This window comes from Onychomys torridus, chromosome 2 (genome assembly GCF_903995425.1).
Source record: "Onychomys torridus chromosome 2, mOncTor1.1, whole genome shotgun sequence".
Taxonomy (NCBI): domain Eukaryota; kingdom Metazoa; phylum Chordata; class Mammalia; order Rodentia; family Cricetidae; genus Onychomys; species Onychomys torridus.
The window spans coordinates 8898148-8925060 of NC_050444.1; the positions used below are offsets into that span (position 1 = coordinate 8898148).

At 39.8% G+C, this 26913-nt stretch overlaps 1 protein-coding gene across 1 annotated transcript in view; it reads right to left on the reverse strand.

Moving 5' to 3' along the window:
* Positions 1-4844: 4844 nt before the first annotated feature.
* The window catches only part of Tox (thymocyte selection associated high mobility group box), a 158164-nt gene continuing 136095 nt past the window's right edge, over positions 4845-26913 (reverse strand). The window contains exons 5-8 of the mRNA XM_036179883.1: positions 26376-26456; positions 11865-12251; positions 5795-5946; positions 4845-5466 (exon numbers count right to left, since the gene is read on the reverse strand). Of these exons, the coding sequence (XP_036035776.1) occupies positions 5430-5466; positions 5795-5946; positions 11865-12251; positions 26376-26456 (657 nt within the window). The 3' untranslated portion in view covers positions 4845-5429. The remainder of the gene's footprint in view (positions 5467-5794; positions 5947-11864; positions 12252-26375; positions 26457-26913) is intronic.

A 26913-nucleotide genomic window follows, 5' to 3' on the forward strand; every position in this document is an offset into this window, starting at 1 on the left:
CCTGAGCTGACATTTCAGCTCTGAGTGGCTCCCAATCCCCATCAAAGAAAAAAAATGTGGCAGGAGGAGGGAAAGCTCATTTGGCAATACTTGTTCTTGCCGTTTGGCCTGGAGAAAGACGTTCAGAATGGAGGAAGACTGTGCAGTAACAGCTGGCGAGCACCGGGGTGTGGGGCTGCTTTTCAGCGATGACAGCCACTTACAGGAATGCTGCCAGATACAGCTGTTTAAAAGCCTTAATAAACAGCAAGTCAATACTAATCTTTGCCAAATTAATCTTTTCCCTGACAGCCCATCACAGCAATTATGTTTGGGCTTATTGTAAACACACAATTGTCAAACAGGGACATGGCAGACTTTAAAAATACTGTAGTTTTGTTCACAGAATGTTTAAAACGATATTTTTATTTTCCCTGTAGAGTTGTCTTTCCATTTTATTGTCTGGTCATCCCCCCCCCCATCCCCAATTTCTGGCTTCATGTCAGTGTGAGTGAAATTTCACTTTTCAAAGCTTTTGCTGGCAAGTTGTTGATAAATGTGAAATAATCACGCAGGTGGGTTTCTATAATTGGCCCAGGCTATAATGATGCTGAAATACAACCCATCACTGCTTTGTGTGTCCATCAGGGGGCAAGGACTTCAACTTCACTTTGCATCTCCTCTGAGGCTGGATACAAAGGTTTAGCTAAGTATAAAACAGCCAAGGCTATCTGTACACACTAGATGCCACTGCCTCTAAGTCAGTCCTGAAGGTGTTTCTTCTCTTGGGGTCCCAGCCTCCTTCCCACTCTTCTTTCCCAAGTACCTGGAGATATATTTGTTGGGAAAGGTTTTCCCACAGAGAAATGGTGCCAGATGAAAGCATGAAAATTGTCTTTGACTATCTTTTAAATGTAGTATTATTTCTTGTGTCATTTAGGTAGGATCCAGAAAATGAAACTTTCTTTATGTTCCAAATCTCCCCACAGTGTCCTGTTCTTCTGTCAGTGTTTGGATTTAGCATCCATACATTCGTTTCCTGAGATTTCTCTCTCATTCTCAGTACTCCTACGTGTCTAGCACCTTTCCTTCCCTTGCATTTTCCGGTGTGCTAAGGGTGTATATCTTCTGCTTGTCACGACTAGAAAAGAAGTCCTTCCTTCCTTCCTTCCTTCCTTCCTTCCTTCCTTCCTTCCTTCCTTCCTTCCTTTCTTTCTTTCTTTCCTCTCTTCTTTCTTTCTTTCTTGTCTCTCTTCTTTCTTTTGTCTCTCTTTTTTCTTTCTTTCCTTTCTCTTTTTTCCTTCCTTCCTTTCTTTCCCACCTCCCTCTCTCCCTCCCTCCCTCCCTCCCTCCATCCCTCCCTCCTTCCTTCCTCCCTCCCTCTCTCCTCTCCTTCTCTCTCTTTCAGGAAATTTTATTCTTTAGTCCTTGTTGGCCTGGAACCTGCTATGTGAACCAGGCTGACTTTGAACTCCCATAGTTCCTCCTGCCTCAGCCTGCTGGGATTAAAGGTGTGTGCCACCATGTTCCACTTTTTCAAACTTTTGTAGCCTTGGATTTCTTGATAAAGTATTTCTATCCTTTCCCTTCATAATGCTTCCCTTTAAGCAAATATTTAATTTGTTTCTATATTTAAAAGGAAGTATCATACAATTTATGTTGATGTTAATTTGTGCTATTTTCTTGTTGCTGTAACATTACATTTGCTATGCAATATTATGTGCTATTGTATCCCTGTTAGAGATATGAAAACCACTTAATTTCAAAGTCAGACAGACAGACAGACAGACACACACACACACACACACACACACACACACACATACACACACACTCTCACTCACTCATACACAAAGAGCAAGAGAGAGAGAGAGAGAGAGAGAGAGAGAGAGAGAGAGAGAGAGAGAGAGAGAGAGAGAGAGAAAGATATTACTTGACTGTGAGTGACTTACATACTTAGAGGCTGAACCCACTTCACTCTTGGCCTTGCTTTGCCACCGTTTCCATGTCCAATCACAAGCAACAGACTTAGGGCGTTTCCATCCTCACTTTCAATGAGAATTAACAGTAGAATAAAAATGTAGGCCAGTTCTACAAACAATATTTTGAGAATGACTATGTGTAACATGTTTTCATGTTTTAGTAGACTGCTGTATATCATTAATTTCTACATACAAGTTCCCTCTAATAATGACACTGTGATCTACTGGAATCTCTCAGTTCACTACATTCTTTCACAGGTCATAGATTTCTGAAATGGATTCTAAGTGGAGTAATGTATAAACAATCTGTCAGTTACTTTTTGAGTGTTTCCCACTTAGTGCTTTGTAAAGTACCTCAAATTGCCTTAGAAATTATATTTAAAGGTACAGCTGAAAGCATAGTTATCTCTAGTTCCTACATCATCTTCTGGTGGACCATATGAAATGGCTTCTTGTGCACGTAAAAGGGTGAAAACTGTCCATGTCACATGGGTCAACTAATGACTTTTCATTGAGTGGGGTAATTCTTGAATGGAAGATGGAAATAGATGGTCGCACTAATTCTAAGTTTTGTGTTCTTAAGTTTAAAAAATTTCTTGGCAGTGAATCTGAGCTAGGACAGTACACATTGCTTTTGTAATCCTGGTATTCTGTTCATAGTTTATGGCCCATGTAGAAGGGTTTCTTGACTTTAAGAGGCAGATAAAAATTATCCTAGAAGACAACTTCATCTTTAGCTGTGTTCCCTAACTGGATCTCTGGCAAGTCATTATTTGACTCATTTCCCACTGTCACCTCTCTCTGTTTCAGATGGAACTCAGGGTTTCAGAGCATCATTCCTTCATTCTGTTAGAGATACAATCCAGTCCTCCTGCTGACATACGTCTCTTCCTCTGCTTAGCTAGAATTCTGATTTTGGATATGCTTGTGAACACACTTTATGTTCAGTACCATTGCTGAATCTTAGAATGACTTTGCTCTCTACTCAGGAATCACTGCTTCTCCGGGTAACAAGTTAAGTGAGTCTAAGATGTCTGTGTCTGAAGAAGGCAGAATTAAAAGGAGTGGATTTCTTTGGTTGGTGAGAGACACTCATGGAATTTTGGGAAAGAACCTTTGAAGCCATTACAGCTATTAACACCTATTGTGCTCAGTCACTTCTGACCTGAAATGTACGTGAGATTCCTCATTTGACTAGGCATGTCCTTTAGAATACGAGGAATCTCCAAGTAGAATACTTCATATGCTGTAAGAGTTTTACTGAAAATAGATTTTCTTATTTGGTATATTTGTTCTTCTTGTCTTGATCATGTGCCTGCTGGGAAAAGCTGCACACAGTTTCCTGGACAAACCTCATGGCTTAGCTGGTAGGATTTCTTTCTCAGTTTACACTCAGTGCAGGAGAAAGCTGTACTGTTTCATAATATAATAAATAAAAGACATTAGTTAATTAGTAGTGCTCATATATTTCTAAAATACTAAACAACCAAACAATAAACTGTGAACTTAATCACATGAGTTCTTATACAATATCAAGACAGGAAAATTTGAGCTCTCAGCCCCAGTCATTTTAATGATAACATTGGATCTGCATTATTTATTAGTTATTACATGCTGAGTGATTCTATGTTGTACAATGCCCGAAAATCATTCCAAAGCAAGCAAGTCTTTTGTCTTTTTAATTCTGACTGGATTACAGAATGTATTTGTATTTAAATTGCTGAAGTTATCTCATACATTCCACGAAACAGCTCTTCCCTTGATTTCCAACCAGATTAATTTACGTGATACAATCCCAGTGGAAGGGAGACATTTGTTCACCCTCCCTTTTGTTGTAAAAGCTATGCAAACCCCTCTTAGCAAATCTCAAGTAGGTACCTAGGGTGTGTGGAAAGGAAGAAGGGAGTGGAGGCCTGAGCGATAGCAGGACTCTCAACTTCCAGCAACTGCTTCCAGTTCTGGCTGCTTTTCTGATTTCTTTGGCTGTCTAGTTACTCACTCACCTTTCATTTCTAGGTTGATTCTAAAGACTATGCCTTCTTTTGATCTTTTCCTGAGCCCTTGGTCAATTCTTAAATTGTTTTCTGGATGCTGTAAAAAGCATGTGGCTTGAGGAATTTTTGGTGACTCAACTTGAATTTGTTTTTTAATGGGGAGATCATGTTTTAGAATTGACAAGTGAGAACCCATTCATTTTAGGAAGAGGGTACACTGGTATTTGTTTAGGCATAGAGTGTGGGAGGCTTCTGGGGCATTTTTCTGTTGTATTGTGCAAGGAAAGAAGGTTGCTAAGTAGAATTGTATTTCATTTATGTCAACAAAAGATATGCAGAAATATGGATTCATTACTCTAATTTGCTACTAAATGAAAAGCAGATTTGGTTTTATTCATGTCACTGTAAGAACTAAATAATAAGTATTCACACCAAGCATGGATTTTTTTGCCAGCAAAAATTAAAACATCAATGAAACCTCTTTCAAATACTAACAAATTTACTTACAAACACCTATATTTATTATTTCATAAATAGGCGCAACAAGTTCCATAAAAAAAAAAAAAAGATTAAATACAGACACGGTATGAGGAAACAATAATACAAAGCCATAAAGATGATCGTTTAGCGCTTTCCAACCTGGTTCTGCAGCTAAGATACCGGGTGAGCATTTGGCAGCTTTATACATAAAATGACTTAGATAGATGACATTTACTAACCATTACACAAAAGTGATACAAAAAAGGATTTTTTTTTTTTTTTTTTTTTTTGCAATACAAAATAAATGTGTTTGCGCTTCCCTCCCTCCACACTAAGTTCTTGTCTGATCAATAAGACAAAGCCAATTTGTTTTTTAAATTAAAATCATTTGGGAATATTTTTTCAAGTATTTTGAAAATATAGAACTATTAGTCAGTTGTTTTTAAAAATGAAGTAAAAATATGAATGTTTGCCAATTTAACCCCTCTGTGAAATAAACAAACTGGGGTGTAAGCCAGTTTCAAATTACGATTTAGCTACAAAAACATTCACATTTTATACTCTAGGAGAGTGTAACATAGATGCTATTTACAAACTTGCTATGACTGCTACATCAAGCCATTTAAAAAGTCTTTAGTAGTTTCATATAAACACCCATTATGAAAACCAATGAAAACCCAGGACCATTACCCCAGACATCTACCGTAGCTAAGGCAGTTACTAGAGCGCAGTACTTCACAGCAAACCCAACAGAAATCAGAACAGTCCATACTTCCTTCACGGAAGAGGAACAATGTCCATAAAAGATTAAAAAAATAATAACGAAGCATGACTATTTCTTCCAGAGTGGGTGACCCACAAGCTCACATGGTCCTAAGTGCTTAGCAACTTGTATTTTCTAATAAAATGAAGAATTGCCTTGAGTGCACAAAGCAATCCATGATGAAAAGACTTCCCTGAATTCCTCAGTGGAAATGAGACATGTTGAGATTTTTCAGGTGAGGTACAGTGCTTTGTCCCTCTGCATGCCCCTGTGTGGAGAAAAAACATAGTTACAAGAAAATCAGAACCGCAGTGGGTGGGGGCGGGAATGGGGGGTGGGGAGTGGTGAGGGTCGTATTATTTGTTCTAGCTACGGGGAGGGAGATAAGACGGGCGCGGCGGAGGCACACAGGTAGTTGACCTAAGTCCACAGCAAAGAGAAACGTGAAGGCATCTGCTCTTGGAAAGGCTAGAAGATGGCTCCACGCGTTTTTGGACCTTACTTTCCTGAAGCCTTCCTGGCCATGGAAGCCTTGCCCATGCTGAGTTCATGCTATGACACCCTCCACCACCAGGTGGCGATGGCCGGCTGCTTACCCACTACTGCAATAGTCGTTATTCCAGTCCACCGGCTGTGGGGGAGGGTTTCTGCACCCAGAACGCACATACTCCATTGCTTGGGTGACAACTTGTGCGGCTGTGGATGTAGGGTTGATAATAGTCTGATAGTCGGGTTGAAGAGTAAATCCCTGAGGGGAAAGCAAATCCACACTTGAGAAACACAGTGCCTTTTAAAAGAAAGCAAGGACATAGTTAGCCACGCCTGCAGACATGGTAGGCCCCCACACTTCTGCAGGAACCCGCGGAAGCAACCCCCTCCCCCGACCTAAAGTAGCAAAGAAGCACCCACCACGTCATTATTCTTACCTTTCCTTCGTTTAACCACGTGTCAAAGTCCTTTCATTACACCCTTGGGCAGATAAACTGAGTTGGGAACAATTTAAAATATAGAAAAGCCAACTCAATCCAAGCAAAGGGAGAATGACCTTAAGCCCCTCACGGTTGATGTTTTCTATCAACCTAAAGATACATTAATAGTTAATCCTCAGAATAAGCAGCAGTCTTCCTGAAGGATTCAGGCAGCAGGTGGCTGAGTGTTTTATTAGACTACACCTATTCACATATTGTTCTCAAAACCTCTTTCTTCATTCAGTCACAATGGGGCCATCTGCTTCTTCTTTTTATTTGTATTTCTCTATTGGCTAAAAATTTCAACCAGAGCTTTTTTTCATATCGGTTGTTGGGCTAATACAGGGAAAGAGATGAAAAACAACTTGCCATTGGAAAACACAGGGAATAAGTAAAGACAGCAAACATTTTTAATTGAAAAGTCTCTTAGCTGGCAAACAATATTCAAATTTCCAGAGGATTTTTTTAATGCACTAGTATGATGAAGTGTTGACTTTTAATGCCAGTAAAGCTATTAAAAATTCAAGGACAGGCTCTCTGAAGCATATAGCTATATCTAGTAAACAAAAAGCATTATACACAATTTATTTTTCGCTTATCTGGTGAATTGAGGAGCAGCAAAAGCAGGCTTTGCTGGAAGTGACCACAGAAAGCAACTTAATTAATCTCATGGTTGTCTTTGCAGCAGATTCAAGCCATGGTTTTTAACACCCAAGAAATCAAGATTACGAATGCAAGTTTACTTGCAAGCAGCTTTGGAGGCGAAATATTGTTGATGACTTTCCTTACATGCAGCATGGGGGAGAGAGGGGGTGGATTTTTAACTAAAGATATTTCCTCAGATTTTTACTCATGTGTTGTTGGTCCCTCACATAGTGATTTGAAGACCACATCTCAGATCAATTTGCCTTAACCTTCTGGTTGGCTTTAAGGGGTCCATTGATTTGCTGTTCCAATGATAAAGACTGCAGACTCATGTCCATGTTTACTCTCATGAAATTGTGGAGAGAGACAGAATTCAGGATGATGTGAAACAAGTCACCAACAAGCCCAGAGTTTAGTCATACTGGTTGTGGCTTCAGTGCAGATTTAAAGCAATAGATTTCCTAAGTAATAACTGCCTTATAGGAAGCATTCCTGAATAGAGACCCCTGTAGCTCAGGCTGAAAGCATCTTCCTGGGGGAAGGCAGTTTCACCTTCCTACAGGTCTTCCTGGATTTCTAACATAGAAGGAGGCTCACTGACCTCAGTGAAATACCTTCACTCCTCTGGTCGTGTCCTGCTACCCACCTTCTCAGTTTCTCTCCCTGGTGTCCTGTGATACCAGGTGGAGAGCAGGGAAAGGTTCTGAGAAACCCTGTATTGGTTTCTTTCACAATTGTGCCCATCTCCAGGGTGCCTGGGGGGACACTGTGATCAGTGTTTGTAGTGTTTACTAGGTCATCTCAGGGCATAGCCTACAACAGTGGCTCAATAAATCATGTTTTTTGAGAAATAAAGACCATTTGATGCTACTGTAAGAAAAGCAAAAATGAACATGTAAATGTCAAGGCTTATTTGTCCTTTTAACTTAAAATGCTCCATTGGATTTTCCACACAATTGACAAAATGTAAAAGCAAACAAGGATCAAAATAAAAAGTAACTGGAAATATCCAAGTTAGATGAAGGTCGGACACATGGAAGACTAATACACACAGTGGAAATAGTTCCACAGACTAAGTCAGAATGCAAGGGAAACATTTCTAAATCACTAGCTTAATACAAAGCCAAGTGTTATCTATAAAGCTCCAAGATGGAGAATTATGCTACCTTCAAAATCTACATTTAAATAAATCACTTCTGCCCAAATAACAAAGGACCAAGAAAAATACAGGTATAGACCAAATTAATAGTATTAACATTATTTTACTTTCAAGATAGAAACATTCCTCAGAACAATGTATAAGGAGATGCTGAGGTCAACCCTTGAGCTAAGTACACTTCTGTTATGGATGTAAATAGAGAACAACAATATGATATAAATTTTTTGAAAAATGTTTGCTTAGCAGTCTAATTAAACGAGACTGAATATTTTGCATTTTAATGCTCAGGAGAAAAATCACCAACTGTTTTGTAGCATGCCTGGAATTTTAAATTTCATTTTCTGGTGCCAGATTGAAATAAAAATAGGAAACATGATAAAGATTAATTTGATGTCAGAAGGGACATTTGCTCTTTAATTAGATTCCTGTAGCCCTCACAGTTTTGTTTTGCTGCATAGCAAGTCTGAAAAGGCCTGTAGCACCACCAAGCAGTGATCCTCATAGTCACACTTTACTGCAAACTAATTCCATTTCCTGCCTGTCTGGAGAGGTATTTTCAACAGGCATCAATGTTTTGTCTTTATGACTGATTTATTCATCAATCTCAATGTGATTTAAAAAAAAAAAACACCTTAAATTACACCCAAATCCTACAGCAGCTGTTTATTACACAAGGAAATTGAAAATCTGTCTGTGATACCTTACAAAGATTTTTTCTTAAGGTTATAAAGGAAAGTGACAGATATTAATGATTTTTTTCTCTTGACCTCATTCCACAATAAAAGTGCACTGAGAGACAGAAAGAAAGCTGAAACAAATAAAGTAGGACCATCGACTTAGTGTATAAGATATTCTTAAGAAAATCATGAACTACCATTGCTGGTACACTAACAGTCATTTTTGTTGTGGTTGGAAACATTCTTTTTCAAAGGGATAGGACAGTATCTAGAGTAACACTGAAATGTGAGACTATCTTTAAAAAGTAGCCAACAGCTTTCTTTTCTCTCCTTCTTTTGGCACTTAGGTAGGAATGTGGTAAATACACTAGGAAACAAAGGGCTTCAGGTTGAAGGTGGATTGGATGATGAACCCGGCAGGTCAACTTGAATCTGCAGGCAAAAATCTCACTCATGACATGAATAGCGGGCCCAACAAACTGTTGAGAGTGTACTGCATCACATCAGTTGGTGCCAACTTTTCCATCTTGACCTTAGGAAGGCCGGCTGACAGTCCCTCTGCTCTGCAGGCTCATTGCTCTGTTAACCTGCCCACAATGCAGATACAGCCCCCGTCTTTTTCATCTCCTGGGACCTACTTTTCTGCTTACTAGTCTTTGCTGGAGTGTCCTCACACCCTTCCTACCTCACCACCACCCACAGTGTTTAAATGTTGCTTTTTCTTTGCATTTGTGGTCCCTGAAGCTGTTGAGTGGGCTGTGAAGTGCCCTCTGCCATTCCTCCATGAGCTGGTGTCTTCCTGTATCTTTGCCATTGGATTTTGATTTATTGTCTTGTTACCATCACTTCTCATGCTCCAACTCCAGGAAGCATGAGTCTCTTTCCCTGGATTGCTAGATCAGTTAAGTTTAGGAGTCCAGGTGATGCCTGGCACATGTTAGGATTTGTTTAAATTATTTTTTACCATAGTAATTTTTTTAACTTCCAACTACAGCCAAATATACAATTTCTTCAAAAAGTATAGCATACTAATCATTTAATTCATTAGAGGTCTATTATTCCACAGTTATTTTATTAACTGCCTATATGTTCAAGGCATCGTTGAGAGTGATTTTAGTAATGCCGTCTTTGTAGCTATTTTTTCTTCATGAATTCCGGCCACTATCTTTTATTATGAGCTCTAACCCCAGACACTTTTTGAGATATACTAATAAAGCTGACTTGTAGATCGATAAATACCTCATTCAAAACAATATGAGTTATCCCCCATATTTAGATTCTGTATAGTGAGATAAATCTCAAGGTTTTATAAGTAGCCCTTTAAATTCTCAAATAGCAGAAAACTATTTATGATGGACATTACCTTATCCAAGGTGTCAACATAAGGAAAAGAAGGAGCTATTCCTGAGTAGATAAATTAGGAAAGGGTCTCCCTTTTGGATTGTCTGTCTCTTTCCCAGCAGGACTCTTTCCCTTAGGAAGAAGTAGATGTACTACAGCATAGTGATCAGCACCTGCGCCTGGAGCCCACAGCACCTGCAAGCTGGTGTCAATCCATCCAAGTGAAGGTGACAGCCCCACACTGCTTATTCTTCAAGCAGATACCATTGACTCACTAAAATACAAAGGCATTCAGTACTGTTCATTCCCTTGTGAGTAGTGTCTGATGCACAGAGTGAGGATTCTGTCCCATGGCTATCTCTTGGTCATAAATGCATTGTGAGACAGGACCAGAGGTTGGAAATCGTTACCATTGTGGTCTTCCTTCCAAGTGACTCAGCTTCAGCAACAGATTGTGGTGTGTAGGTATGAAAGTTAGCTACTCATATATTTGCTTTAGGAGCCAAGAAAGACAGTGAGATGATGAATTCCTTATGTTTTATAAAAGATTTGACTTTACAAGTTCCTAAGATTAAAAAGCCCTCTAAACTCTTAGAAGACACAGGCTTTCTGAAACAAATCTGTTAATAATCTACAAGAAAGTATGAGGCTGAGAAGTAGTCACTGAACATTCAGAATGATGCTTCTGAGTTCTGGTCTGATCTGGATTTGAACTCCATCTCCCAGCTTGTGAGTTCAGTACTCTTACATGCCTCAGTTTCCTTACCCACCAAATGAATATCAACACTGTGAGTTTTCTGAAAATTTAAGTGCTAAGTACTGGGTTTGCTGTAGTCAGCTCTTAGAAACCTGTCTGTAATAATCATAATAAAATACGTTTTAGGCCTTCTAGACATGGTTCATATTTCTGCCTCCCTATCCTTACTCTTCCTAGGGTAAGCATGCATTTTTGTACAAACAAGATATGAATTTTGCAGGAGACTGTGCTTATGGGTTTACTCAAAGCTCTAGGAAAAGCATAATTGAATAGTAAAGATGGTGGTTAAGTTGGCTATGACTGGTAGTTTGTCTATTTTCTAAAGGGAGCTTTCAGGGTTTTTTAATATTTTATGTTCCACTGAGTTTATAGATGCTCCTAATTCTCAAATCATGAAAGAGCATTAAAATCTAAAAAAAAAAAACCTGAAAAGAAAATTAGATTTCAAATAAAAACTAAGCAAGATTAGCCAAATACCTCTCCTGTTTTCTTATTTACTCAGACACACACACACACACACACACACACACACACACACACACACACACACACACACACTTGCAATGGTAGGGATTAAATCCAGGGCCTGTCACATGTTGGCAAAATACTCCTCTCACCCCAGGCTCCTTGTATACATTTCAAAATGAAGCTCCAGTTACTATTGGTTCTTAGTGTTTTTAGGGCTCTACTAAATTTGGTATTGAATCTGATTTCATTTATACCAATTATTGAACTCAAGGGTCATCCTAGTCAAGAAAGCCTCATTTCCTAATGGCATGAAGAAGCAATTATAGACTCTGTTTCAACAAGAGCCACGATACACATGGCATCTTAGCACATGTTATCACTACAAACAAAGGACCAACTGGCAATGGAACACCCAGTTAATATATCTTGGGAAAGAAAGAGGTGATTAGAAGGAAAGTGCTATCAATGCCTGGGATGGTGATCCTGACAATTGCCACTTGTAAATTACACTTTCCAGAAGTAAGTCTGTCAAATGCCTGCAGTTCTCTCTCCATTTCAATAGAAAAATCACTCTTCCCTCCTTTGCTTGACAGACACTCTTCTGTTCCCCAGACCTCCAGAGGTTTACAGAACCTAAGTGTACACACTTACTTGTTGCATGGTGGGCGAGTGTAAGGCAGACTGGACCTGCATGGGAAGCTGGCTCCCAAGCGGCTGCTGCATGGCAAGCGGCTGATGCTGCTGCATGCTGAGATGCTGGTGAAGAGGTGGGCTGATCTGGAGGGGCGGTGGTGGGGACACAGCCATGTTGGCTATGGACACAGTCACTGGCATTTGGTTATTCGGCTTGGGTGCTATGTTTCTGGGGAGGCTTGGGTGTATGGCGGTGAGGTGAGGATTCATTCCTGGTTGTTGGTGATAGTGAGAGCTTAGGTACAGAGCTGAGTGGGCCTGGCTGGGCCCATGGAACACTGACGGCTTTGAGTTGACCAGCTGGGGTGGCTGAGATGTTTTCACATCAACAGGATCACTGTAGCTCTACAAAGAGAACAAGGAGAGCAGCGTTAGGAGACAGGTCTCTGAGCACAGAGCTTTTCCCAGGATGTCTGTGAATTTTCTCATGGACTTTCATGAGTATCAACATCCATGACTATTCCTGTGGCTTTTATCTAAGGATTCTTCCATCATTATTTTTAACATAACTTAAACAACACTGAGTTTCTAACTCCTTTATGAAATCTAAAGCATAGTGTAATGACATTTCATTCCTTTGCCTTTGCCTGAATGCTCTGCTCTGACTGACTATTTTGGTCATCCAAAGACAGATAAAAAGATGCAGGAGGACACCATTATCACCTTAAGTTATCTCACTTTCAAGGTCATTCAGTTCAGCTCTCCTACCGATCACATGCTTGATATCTTCTTTTTGTGTTCTCGCAGAGCTTTGGCCCTAGATATTTCCACAATGAAAACAAAGCTGGATGATAGCAGTGGCTATGGAAGAGGTCTAAAATACCTTCCAAAAGTCATGGAAAATCATACTAATATGTCCTCAAAGGAACCACAGAACTTACCTTGATTTTTTTTAAAAGGAGATGGTGATAAATTATTCCTACTAATGAAGTGGATAAAAATAATCTCTCTTTGATAATTTAGACACCATAATAAATTAATATAATCTTGCCCTAATTTTTCCACACCTAATAACCTTTTAATTGACTTAAAAACCAGACATTTCAGTGGAAGCTGAAAGGAATCAAAGATTAACCCTATGGGATTACCTCCTGGGGAAGAAACTAGCTCTTCTTTTTCTGAGAGAAGAGATGGATGGAATAAGTGCAGAATGTGAATCCAACAGGAAGGGAAAGGGTCGATTGTGCTTCCAGAGAAGAAGGCCACCCTTGCCAATTCCCAGTCTTGGGAATTTACATATACTTTTACTTTGTGACCTTGATGTGGTGCCTCTTTGGTTCACAATTCAATGTCGTGCTTAAGCTCTCCCCATCACCAACAGCCAGGGACGAATCCTTGTTCAGCAATGCAGGGACCATGTGTCCATGAGGGCCTTGATGTCCCTCCTGCTCTGACAATGCTACCCCTAATCCATAGCCCATACTGTCTATGGAAGTCAAGTTAAGCTTCTGCTTTTAAATAATTGTATAAAACAGTTAATGATGCAAAGCAAAGTTCAAAGGGTTAACTGAAATGAAATCATGACATTTTCAGGTAAATGGATGGAATTGGAAAATATTATGTGAAGTGAGGTAACCCATACTCAGAAAGATAAATACTGCATGCATGTTCTCTATTTGTGGTTCCCAGCACTGAGCCTTATGTTTGGGTACATGACCAAAGTGACCATGGAGGCTAAGGAAGCAGAGGTGCTGTGGATATGGATCTGTGTAAATAAAATTCTGATTGGCCAGTGGCCAGGCAGGAAGTATAGGCAGGACAAGAGAGAAGAGAATTCTGGGAAGTGGAAGGCTGGGAAAAAGAGACACTGCCAACCACCGCCATGATAATGAAGATGTAAGGTACAGGTAAGCCACGAACCAAGTGGCAAAGCATAGATTAATAGAAATGGGTTAATTTAAGATAGAAGAACTAGATAACAAGAAGCCTGCCACAGCCATACAGTTTCTAAACAATGTAAGTTTCTGTGTGGTTACTTGGTTGGTTCTGAGCATTTATGGGCCTGGCTGGTGAGAGAGATTTGTTCTGACTGTGGGCCAGGCAGGAAAACTCTAACTACAAATGGCGCCCTATGTGTTGGCTAGAGTTTCCACCTAAAACCTGAGAAAAAAAGATTCTAAAATGGAGCTAAAAACAGCTTCCTAGTTGTCTCTCTCAAGTTAGTGGCAGCCTGCTGGTTTGAGCTACTATGGTGGGTTCCTGGCCTGCAGTGTGGAGGGAATGAGGAGTCTACAAGCGACACTTTACTCTGCTGCATGGTGGATTTAGTCTTTGCTAGTTAAAAAAACAAACAAAAAAGTTTCTGGGCTATGCACTACTTTGATAGAACTGCTTCAGATAATTGATGGTACACATGGCTCCAGACCCAGATCTGGTGGTAAACTGTACCACCGCCATGCTGGGAAGCTGAGTTGGGCGGAGCCAGCAGCCACAGCAGTGTTTCAATCTTACAAAGATGGATATTACACAGAGAATCTGGTTTGTGTTGTCTTTGAGATTTTTAACTACAGAAAAAGATTTGATTGTAAAAGCTGTTGAGTTAAACAAATATATAAATTTTAAAGGTAACTTGACTTCAAAATTTAGATATAAGGATATGTTGCTTTGGAAAAGAGTCTCTGCTTTTGTTTCCACAGAAAACCAGAGGCTGTGGATTTGTTCCAGATTAAGATACATCAGGTTTGATCAGCCAAGACCACCTGAAAGGTCTCTGATGACATCATGGCCCAGATGATCCAAAATCCAGAATGGTTTCAAGACAACTGGCTCAGAGGTTTACACTCATGGACTACTCCATAACCCTAAAATTTTCTTTGTGTCCCCATAAGATACAGCGCCCCCCTCCAGTAGGAAGTAGTAAGAAAAAATATGCCCAATTTCCCAAAATTATCAAGCTGGCTTTGGAGATAGAATTGGTTCACTCCTTCTCTAAAGCCAGACATACAGCTAAAAGAAAAGGTTAAGAGATTTTTGTATCCCAAATCAGAAGAGCCCTCTGGTGTGGGACAGAAAAAACCCAATATTTTTATTTAAAGCAGGTTGATTGTAAATGCGATCTCTTTCTAAAGAAGAAAAAGGGATATGATATAGATATAATAGGATGAAAGGTAGATTAAGGAACGTACTTCTAAAGAGCAACAATTTGTTTAAAATGTTTTACATTAGTATAGATTTTAGTCTATTGATACAAACTTAAAGTTAATTTTGTTATACTGTGTGTATATTTCTACTTGTGTTTAAGGAATTATGTTTGAATAGCTCATTTTAAATTGAAATGGATAATTAAAAATACATTAATAATTAGTCATCTATGATAATCATACTCATAGCCATGTTAGTTATGTCTTCTAGATATACATAGAGAGATTTCAGATAGATAGGTAATCTTCAAATACTTCAAAGACCTACAGAATATGGCAATTAAAATACTTTTAAAATTGAGACATTCTGGACAGTGAGACATGTCTGTTCCTGGCAGCACCAATTTACTACAGAGAGGAGGATGGGCATTGAAGACACTTCATATGGAATTTATCTTCACCTTGGCAAAAATAGCCATTTGGGCAAGAAACTATTCTTGCCTGGACTGCTTGATCAACTGGACATGCAGGACCCATATAAAGGTGACCACTGAACTTTGCTTGACAAAATGGTCCTTCAGTTTCCTGCTTCACAGAGAAAACTGACAGACATTCTACAGGACACTGAAAAAAGTGACCAAGAGACTCTAGCCCTGTGGGCTGAAGACAGATGCCCCAACTTTACAAAGGAACTACAAAGGACTATCCAAGCTGCCATCTACCTCTGTCTACCCTGCAAGACTCCCAAAAGTTGCTTGCATCCTTCTCCCGGTTCTCAGGTAATATTATATCCTTCTGAGGTCTTTGATGTGGTTGAAGACTAGATAGTTATAATTTTCTCAGTTATGATAAAAGATAAGTTAGATATAAAACCTTGGACTCACAAATATAAGATAGATAGGATATCTTCTTTAATATTGTAACTGTAATTCTTGCTTGATATTGTTTCGTTATATGTAATTTGACTATGTAAAAGTTAAAACCTTCCTTTAAAAAAGAAAAGAAAAGAGGAAGTGCTGTAGATATCGCTCTGTGTAAATAAAATTCTGATTGGCCAGTGGCCAGGCAGGAAGTATAGGCAGGACAAGAGAGAAGAGAATTCTGGGAGGTGGAAGGCTGGGAAAAAGAGACGCTGCCAACCACCACCATGACAATGACGATGTAAGGTACAGGTAAGCCACGAACCAAGTGGCAAAGTATAGATTAATAGAAATGGGTTAATTTAAGATAGAAGAACTAGATAACAAGAAGCCTGCCACTGCCATACAGTTTGTAAACAATGTAAGTTTCTGTGTGGTTACTTGGTTGGGTCTGAGCGACTGTGGGCCTGGCTGGTGAGAGAGATTTGTTCTGACTGTGAGCCAGGAAGGAAAACTCTAAGTACACAGAGGTACCATGTGGATGAAGGTGAAAAGGAGTTCTAAAGAGGGGGATAAAAAGATACAGGTGTTATGAAAAAAAGGAATAAATATGGTAGGGGTGGGGTGACAGGAATGAACTGAGGAGGCAGGGAGGAAGAGTAGCACAGAGGGAGTGGAAGGACAGAGAGAGGAATACAGATAAGCAAGCTGGACAAAAAGTATGAAAATTTATAAGCTTACTTAAAATGCATACATAGTGTGTGTGTGTGTGTGTGTGTGTGTGTGTGTGTGTGTGTGTGTGTGAGTGTGTGTGTGTGTGTGTGTGTGTGTGTGTGTGTGTGTGTGTGTGTGTGGTTTAAAGGGAGTTAGGCCACATGAGGACATAATGTTCCCTCTCTGAGCTATAGATTATGGAACAGAAACTCCAGAACCAGGTATAGAAACCCCATCTTTGAGTTGTTATTCAGAGGAGTCCAAGAGACGCCTCCAAAGAATGAAGGCTCCTGCCATTGCCCTCTGTTGCCTCCTAGAACTTGAAAATAAGACTTCCATTGCTCAAGACAACATATATTTGGACATAGGACTTAGAGGAATTGAACTAGAACTTTCTGGAGGTAACTCCCTATGGGAAAGCTTTTAAGTATGGGAGGGTTCTTCTCCTTATGGATATCTAAGTGCAAAACATTATCAGCCATTTGTCGTTTATGTTCTTCACAATAAAGAATGTAAAGTCCAGCTTGTATCATAAAGCTACTTTGGAATACTAGGAATATTTACTCAATGTTGTTTTCTCAAACTAAGTAGATTTCTAAAAACAATTTGCACAACACTTGAAATACGATTTTTGACACAGAGGGAGAACATTAGGAAGCTACATGTTGCTGTTATTGTCATTTTTCCTTACTTCATAAGCAGTTGAATTTCACATAGTAAGTAACATGTTGGGTCATTTCTGTATCCACCACAGACATTCAAATATGAGTTCTCTTACTAAATTGCCATTGGACCATTCTTGTATCTACCACAGACACTCAAGTATGAGTTCTCTTACTAAATTGTCTTTTTACTAAGATGTCATTGATGAACGAAGAGATCGTTTCAATGATGGGGACCTGCTTCTCTATGATTCATGCAGCTACAACAGCTTAAAGAACACACATTTGCTGAATGAATGCATGACTGACTGTTCTTGGGCAGTAACCTTCTCAGGTGCTGCTGTCCTTGCTGAGATCTCTTACGTAGACATATCCTCCTGTTTCCCAAAGACTATAGAAGAAAGGCTTGAAAATACCACCATATGTCCAATTGCTCTGCTGTGTTTGCTTTTTTACTTTTAGCATGCACTATATTCTGCCTGAGAGAGAAGAAATGCCAGTTCTTCATGCTGTCCTTTGTTCAGACACACCACTCTTCTACTTAATTGTTGATTATTAAACAAATGAATACAACTTGCTCAGTCCATATAATCTTACTTGTATGTGTGTTTTCAGGGCTGACAATTGGGTATTGGGTAAACAATAGGTGTGCTGTGTCCCAGGGAACAATTCTCCTGCCCTCAGCATTCCTTAGTGGCCTGCAGTTCTTTGTCTGGGGTGTAGGCTTGTGAATTTTCCCCTTCAACATTAGCAGGTCTGTTGGAGTCATCCTTATTCATGTTATGTTTGGGCAGCCATGGGTCATGACAGGGATGCTTGCAATGTCCCATCCAGATGTGGAGAATTTGTGTCTTTATGCAAAGATTAACCATTTATAGATGGGGGAAAAGCCACATTTTAGCTCCAATTTCAACCAATTATTAATTAGACCAGTATAACTGCCATCCATTAATTATAGAGTGACTTGTGTTAGAGATGGGTAGAATACATTCATTTTAAATAGCAAACACTCATGAATTCATATTGTCACTAAATAGAAATATGATTAAATCATATATTTAGTATTCCTTCACTGTTCTTCCAATCAAAATGCAAAAGCAATCCAACAATTCTGAAAATCAGGTGCACACATATAGGTCTCCATACCTGCCAATTAGAAGTCAGAATTACTCTCTCACATGTGTTCAATACTTAAGTTTGTTTCTACTTCCAACCTTTTTCATTTTTCACTGTTTCACCGTCATCATCTGAGAAACACAGTTGTTACTAGTGTAAACTGCAAGTCAACCAAAGAATTTGGTATTTTTAGAGGAGAGATGTGTTCTTTAAACATTTTTTTTTCCGTGCTGGGGATTGAACACAAGACCTCTTGCATACTAGGTAAAGGCTCTACCACACATCATGTCTGAACTGTCATTCACTATGGGTGTCTAACGATGCTCTCTGTCCTCTTTGCATTTGAACCACAAGATCTGGTTGACACCTTCTTTAGGGAAAAAAAAGAAAGCTAGTAACAACAGAAACTTCTAGGCCTTATCATGAAGACTTCCTTTGATATGTGCAAAACGCACAAAGAGTATAGCACTAAATGCCTTAAGAAGAGTTCTTATTAAGCAAGTTGATGACCATCTAAGAGAACTGCATTCTCATTTACTTTGTATAATGAAGATGATGCTGCAGAGTGTATAAATGCCCTCATTCTGGCACAATGTTTGCTATAAAAATGAACGATTGCAAAAATAATTGTTATTTAAAATAGCGAAGTATAAACACAAGACATAAAGCTCAGTGGAAGCAATAATATAAGAGTTGCTGGACCAAATCAAATTAATTGTCCATCTAATTTGATTCTTGTTTTCAGTACTGACCAATACTTGATGCATTGACAATTAAACAAAATTTATGCACCTCCTCTATTGTACATTGTTACTTCTGGGAAGCAAATCCTCCTTGGCCCTTGCAGGTGATTAACTTACACCCTGAAGCATGAGATTTTATTATCTTTAAATCATGATCTTGGCTCAGAGCTTCAAATTTTATGTTAACAGTCATAAAATGATCCATCCCATTTGCAAATTCGCACTTCCTATTTGTATCAATTGTTCTCTACAGCATGATTTTTGTGTGTTTATCTCATTCTCCCAAAAGAAAACATTTCTTTGTTTCTAATTTACTCTCCTTTAATTGAAACCAGGTCTTGACTTTCTTTATTATTGATGATAGCTTTAGATAACTTAATTAACTTACTTAAATACCATCCTGTTCTATATGTTTTCTTAAAGAAGTGTTTTTACTCTGCTTTCTAAGCTTTGACACCCAATCCTTCTTAAGGTAGAGAGGAAATCTCACTGGTTGCAGCAACAGCAAGCACCTATTTTCTCAGTGCAACTACAGTGTGGTGGGCAGAGACAGGAGAATCCCAGAAACTCACAGGCCTGGAGAGTCCAGCAGCGAACAAGACAGCCTGTCACCAACAAAGTGGCTGGGGACCCATACTGAGATTGTCCCCTATAACATGCATCACTGTGACATGCACCCCCTTATACAAACATGCACACATGCACATTGCAGGCACACATGCACACCACACACACACACACACACACACACACACACACACACACACACACACACATTGATTTGCCCCTTGTGCTGCCTAGTTTTGACACAAGCTAGAATCATTGGAGCAGAGGGAGCCTTAGTTGAGCAAATGCCTCTATATGATAGGGCTCTAGGCAAACATGAAGGGCATTTTCATAATTAGTGACTAATCTGGATGAGCCCAGTCCATTAACCCTGGGCTAGTGGTCCTGGGCTCTATGAGAAAGTAGGCTGAGCAAGCCATGTGGAGCAAGCCAGTGAGCAGATCTCTTCCCTGGCCTCTTTGTCAGCTCCCACCTCCAGGACTCTGGGTATGTAAGCCAAATAAACCCTTTTCTCCTCAAATTGCTTTTGGTCATGGTGTTTTTTCACAGCAACAGTACCTTTAATGCCACTTTTACATAAAAGAATGTGTCGCACATACTATGGGTGGCCTCAAACAATGAAGTGACGACTTTTACTTATCAGCACAAGGTTCCCAAATACTTTCTCCTGAGCTGGCATCTGAGCCACCTTCTCATCTGGGACAGCCACCTTCTCATCTGGGACTGCTGCTTCTCTTCAGAGTCTGGGGGACACTATTTTACATATCCTCACACAGCTCTTTTGTTTTTTAGTAGTGAGTTCAATTTTTGGAACTAGCTAAAAGTGAGTTGAAGCCAAAGCTGTGGGCTCTATCTTGGTGATGTTTGGAGAAAAGAATGAGGTGTGAAAATAATGTAACAAGATTGATTTTCTAGAGAGTTTCATAAACGTTTCCTTACTGCAGTTCTACACAGGAGTTTCAAAAAAAAATCTCTGGAACCCTGGGAGCAATAAAAAAGAATGAGTTTCTGGCCTCCCAAGGTGACTTTTTTGAATGCAACACTCACTTGGGGAATATAAATCCTGGTCTACAGTGAAATGAAAGCATTTCCATTGCTTTAAAGTTCTGTATTGCTTTCAACATAATGATTTAGACTCATGTCTAGGAATTTCTTAGTCTATGGAAAAACTATATTTCCTTAAGCTGTACTTAATAGTCCAATTCAATATGACCTTCCATTGTGAGCAAGGCTGACTAAGCTCAGAAGAGTCCACTCTCCTCAGGGTCTTCTTCACAGGATTCAAAAAGCCTACTTCAGTTAAGAAGCCGACACAGACAGATGTATTTTTGTTTATGTTTATAACATTTTTTTAAAATCTTTGTAAATAGGATGGAGCTACAGACCAAAAAATTAATTAATTGTGGTGGTATTATGTTCCCCAAAATATTTTGCACCCTAATAAGCTTATCTGGGGTCAGAGAACAGACAGTCACTAGATACAGAGGCTAGAAAATGGTGGCATTCACGCTTTTAATGCTAGCATTCCAGAGGCAGACATCCCTCTGGATCTCTGAGTTCAAGGCCACACAGGAAACAGCCAGGCATGGTGACACACGCCTTTAATCCCAAGAAGTGAGCCTTTAATCCCAGGAGGTGAGGGCAGAAAGGAGAAAGATGTATAAGGTGTGAAGACCAGAAACTAGAAGCATTTGGCTGTTTAAAGTTTTTAGGCTTTGGAGCAGTAGTTCAGCTGAGATCCATTTGGATGAGGACTCAGAAGCTTCCAGTCTGAGGAAACAGGATCAGATGAGGAACTGGTGAGGTGAGGCAGCTGTGGCTTGTTCTGCTTCTCTGATCTTCCAGCATTCACCCCAATACCCAGCTCCAGGTTTGTTTTTATTAATATGAACCTTTTAAGATTCATGCTACAATTAATATTTAAAAATAAATTTAAATAATTAAATTAAAATTAATAAAAATTATGTTTGTAACCTTTAGAGTATCTTTATAAAAAGGTAACTTTGCAACCAAATTGAAACTATGCTTCAGCTAACTTTTCAACCAAACACAGTTCTTTTTCTACTACTATGCATACTTAACAACAATATTAAAATGTAGTTACGAGTTATTTGCATTTACTAAGAATTTCCCTTGCTCAACATCCTAAACCAGGCCCTGACTTTTACACTAAAAATTTATTTTACTGTGGTAAGAGTACTCACCATAGCTTCTACTCTTTTCACACATTTTTATGTGGGTGAAAGTTACTGTTGCCCATTGCAGGCACAGCTAATTCATCCTGCTAGCTGGAACTTTATGCCTGTGGGCTAGCAATCCCTCGCTCACCCACGGCAACTAGCAACCATTTTTCTTACTTTTTAAATCTATGACCATGACTATTTTAGATCCTACTTGTGGTGTCATCCAGAACTTGGTCATTATGTCGCCAACTTACTTCATTTAGTATAATGTCTTCAACTGTAACATTAAGTTACGTAGATTTACTTATTTTATTCTGGAAAGTTCATTTAAAAGGTCCTGTGATCTTCTCTGCTTAATACTGGAGTGAGCTAAACCTTGGGATGTCTAAGTAACCGTCTGAGGACAAGCAGATAGGAAATGGTTAAGCGGAACTGGAACTCAGGTTCCTTTGCTATCAGTGGCTGCTGACTTCTCTGCCCTTTTGCCCCTGAAGTTTTTTCAGATTGACAATGGTGTCCTCTATGAAGTCCTTTAAAATTGTTCCTTTAATGACATATAGAAAAACAGATGGAAGTACCTTAGAACCCCCTCAAGCTGCTTAATCACAACCTTCACTTTTGCTTGTAAAAAGTTTCAAGGAAAAGAGATAACTATATCTAACACTTTGAGACTTTGACAACCACCCCTGCCCTGGGGCCTCTCCTTTAAAACGCTCCCTCACTTGTTCTACAGTCAAAGCAAATGCAATGTGGGTAGCGCTCTGCCCAGTGTCCTGTGTGAACTCAAACATCCTCACGTCTATGTGCATGAGTATAATAAATGTAAATCGTCCTCTCTATTACTGTTTTTTTAACCCCAGGCCTTCCAGTATTTTTCCTTTTAAACTTCTTTTAAATAATAGTGCTTACATTAATAATTCCTGGCTTTCCCAGCACTGTTTGCACACAGAACTCAAGTTGAAGCCCCTGTAGTTCTGGCATACTTGGGCAGTAGGAAGAGGCTGGTCTTATGGTTCTTTCACTGCCCTGCTTGATTAGGTAAAGCACTACTCATTTGGAGTACTGTGATGCTGGGTGGGGATTCCAGCATTGTGCAGGTCTCCCTTCCTCAGGCCTCTGGTTAGACTCTGACAGTGGTGGCATAGTGTTGAGAGGAGATAGTCTTCAAGACGCCAGTCTTGTTTGAGCCAAGGCAGCTTCCCTCTTAGTAATAGATAAGAGCTGGCATAGAATTTTTTTTTTTTTTTAGGAACAATGGAAGAGGTATAGGTACTAAGAGAAAAGCCTAGAAGCTCTAGAATAAGACTCCACTGTGAGTCCTCAAGGTAGGCAAGACATCTATCTGATTTCTGCTTGGAGTGAGACCTAACCCTACAGAGTATGGTGGTTCTGATGTCAACAGGATTCTAAGAAAAGTGCCTAACATGAGTGGCTTATGAAGGGCTACTCAGCAGCAAGGAGCCATTTCTACTTAGGTTATTTTGGGGGGGAAGTTCCAAGGATGTATCAGGACTGTGACTTTGAAGAACAGAGGTGAGAATAGTCACTTACTATCCTTGGAATATTTTCTTTTGGGTAGACTTCAATTTCACTCAAGCCTGGGGCAGTATTAAGGGGTATGTGGATACATTCTATGTCATACAAGTAACCTGAAGACTAAGAAGTGCCATTGCCACAACTCAGCTCACTGATATTTCTATTTTTGATTGTATTCTGTTAGAAGCAGCAGCTAATTTTAGAGAATAACTTCAAGTCTTCTGAGTATCAAGAAACATTCCACAGGGACCTGCCTATCTGTGTTTGTCTTTCAGCACCTTCCAGTGAGCATGACATGCAGCAGCATTGTGCAGGCTTGGGCTGGTACACAGTTTGGCCTGGAGTGGAAACAGTATGCAGTAGCAGACTTAGTTATGGCCACACATGAGAGAGATCTATCAGCTCAGCATGCATGAGGAGTGGATACACTAAACAGAAAATAACCAGGCCTAGTGTGGGCTTGTGGAGATGAGAAATGAAGAGGCTGGCAAGGACTCAGGAAAGCAGACATGAAGCTAACATAGTGATTCATGGATGGAGAGAGGGAGGGAGGGAGGGAGGGAGAGAGAGAGAGAGAGAGAGAGAGAGAGAGAGAGAGAGAGAGAGAGAGAAGATGCCATGTCATGTTCTAACTTCAAGACAATGGGGACTTGGAGGGTGAAGGACAGTGGTGTGTTTTGGGCCCTGAGTAACATGGCACAGAGAAAGACAAGGATCAAACAGAAGCAATGCTGGCTGTCTTTACATGACTCATTGTTTTCATCTCCAGTGGAATGCTGGTAATTAAGCCTATTCCAAGGAACAAAACATGTGGATTAAGGGAGCACTTTCTCATAAAGGGAGCTTTTAAATCTCAGTTCCCTACCAATGTCCATTCAGCCACTTCCCTTTGCACCCGAGAACAAGTCCTACCTCCTTTCAAGGTCTTGCATAGCATCCATTCAGTCCCTCTAATCATGCAGGTCTGACCACACTAACCTCCTCTGAGCTGCTATCCTCCTTTCCCATTGAGTATTTTGTTTCTGTGAGGTCTAGTCTTCTGTGGACCCTCAACTCCAAGGGCAAATTTTCCAAGAGGTCTCTGCAAATCAGTCTAGCCAAACTTTTGCAATGTGGCCTTGTAGTGGCCTTCCATGACCAAAACATGTCTTTTATAGAAAGAGTATAGGTTGCTTGTTGTCTACTGCCTGTCATAAGGTTACATACACATGATTGGGAAAATTTGCCAACATATCCATGAATTAGTGGACAAAAATGAATGGAGCCTGACTGGTACATGGTGAGTTCTTGGAATTATAATTACCTGTTTGTTGCCTTAAATTTATAATATGGCACAAGACTATAACATGGAAAGACAGATGTTTCCATTTGAGTGGTCCTTCTTTGCCTCACCATAATTAAACTGGAAAAGCACTAGATTTTTACACATGATGCCATGTGCTCTGGGAGGTAGGCTGTGGATTTTCTGTAGTTGTGGAGAAGGCTATGTAGCAAATATTTGCTCACATGTGGCATTTCAGGGTCATCTCTCTGACCCATGGAGACCAATTGAAACTTTCCTTCAATTTGTACACACATCATAGAGAACCATATATAAATAGAAATTCAACAGCTCCAGCAAAATTCCTAAAGAGAGGAAAAATGTCAGAGTAAGCGGTAAAAAAAATGTGCTTGTTTTCTTAAATGTAGAAATGGCAATTTGTAGCATTTATATAAATTGCCATGTTCGGAGACTGAACAGGGAGTAAAGCTGCAGCTAACAGCAAAGCTGGTGATGCATGCTTTAGAAGTGAAGGCTTAGTCAGTACTGTGGCACCATTGTGGCAAGATGCATGTCATTAGCTAGAGGGCTTTGCATGAGGACTGACACGTCTCATGTTGATTTTCTCTAATGGAAAATCACTCCAGCTATATTCTCTTATATTTGGGGCATATGAATTTGCTAACATCACTGTGGCTAATGGTGAGATGGATCCCACATGTGATGGGGGCTTCCTTAAAAATTTCTGAGTGGTCTCTGATTTCTGCATGTACACTGAAATGTGAGTTCAGTTGAATATACAAGTAAGTTTAAAAGGAGTTAGACAAATTACAAAGTGGGGATCTGGAATGGCACAGTAAAAAAGAAAAATCTCATTTAAAAACATACACAGTAAGTTTCCTGCAACATCACTGCTTTGATGTGAAGCAGATTGGAGAAGAGCAATACGGTGCTGGTGTCTTTATGCATTTGTAGTTTGCCTTCTTTTCTCCTCCCTGCACCATCGTGTTCAGTATTCTGTTGATAAACACCTAGTGTGTGTGCCTTTTAGAGGGTTGCGAGAACAGAAGTGGATACTTGTGGATGAAAAAAGGAAAGCATTTTTCGTGGACCAATGCAATGAAGCCCAGAGCCTATGGCCACAATGAACAAAAGACTAGCAATTTGAATCTTGACTATGCTATGTCAAGTCCTAGATGCAGCCCTGTTGCTTTGTAGTCACCCCCTTCCCCCAGAACTCTATGAAGGGAAATGTGTTTTTAGCATCATGAAACCGAACACAGTCAACTCTCTAGTACTGAGTAATAAGCAAGGACTGACATATAAGATATTCTGAAGCACAAAGTATTTTTCAGTACACTCATTTAAAAACAGAACGATAGGACTTGGTGTCCTGGTTCCATTATAATGAGACTAGAAATAGAAGTTGGTGGTATCTCCTCAGGAGAGGTCCACACCGTGGAAGGAAGGTATGGGTTAGACTAGGGTCAGCTCCTGATTAAGACTGTGCTGTGTTTAACTGCAAAACCAACAGTCTACAGGTAGACGTGTCTACCAAAGCTACAGCTCTGGTCTTCCAAGGGTGAAAGTATCTCCACAGCACAGAGGATTGTTTAGGAGCTACTTTTTTTTCTAAAAAGAAAATAGTATGGAAATGCTACTATTATCATTTATGCTTTTAAGTGACTATTAGAGTCTGCGTGGAGATGGCCGCAGTCTGTCACAGTGTCACCCAATCGCATGTTACCTTGGACACGAGGCTGGCTCTGTATGCTGCTAGTTGCTTCAGGTACTCCTTCTTTGCAGCCTCGGTTTTCTTCTTATAGACCTGTGACAGCAGCAGAAAGTCTGAGTTAGACCAGGCATTTGCTTTTGCTTCGAGGGACGGACAACACAGAATGGTAATTGTACACACATACAGATAATTTTACAATAATATATAGCTCCCAAAGAGTGTGTTTTCTTCCTGAAACAGGTTGGAAAGGAGAATAGACTCTGTAAGAAAAGAATCAACAATTGTAAAATTTTGCATTTTTCAGAATGTGTATGAAAGGATCTGTGAGCATGGAAATAAATGGCAGCATTGATGAAGCTTCCTGAGGAGCCTCGCCCAGGAATATTTATACAGCAGGCAGTAATTCAACAGCATAGTCATATTCTAACACTTGTGCTCCATGCCAAACACAAAGCCGAAATGGGATTCAAGGATGATGTGTCCTACTTAGTATGAAAATCAACAGACAGGTATTGGCAGTTGTGGGATCATCACAATTTTAAGAGCCTCT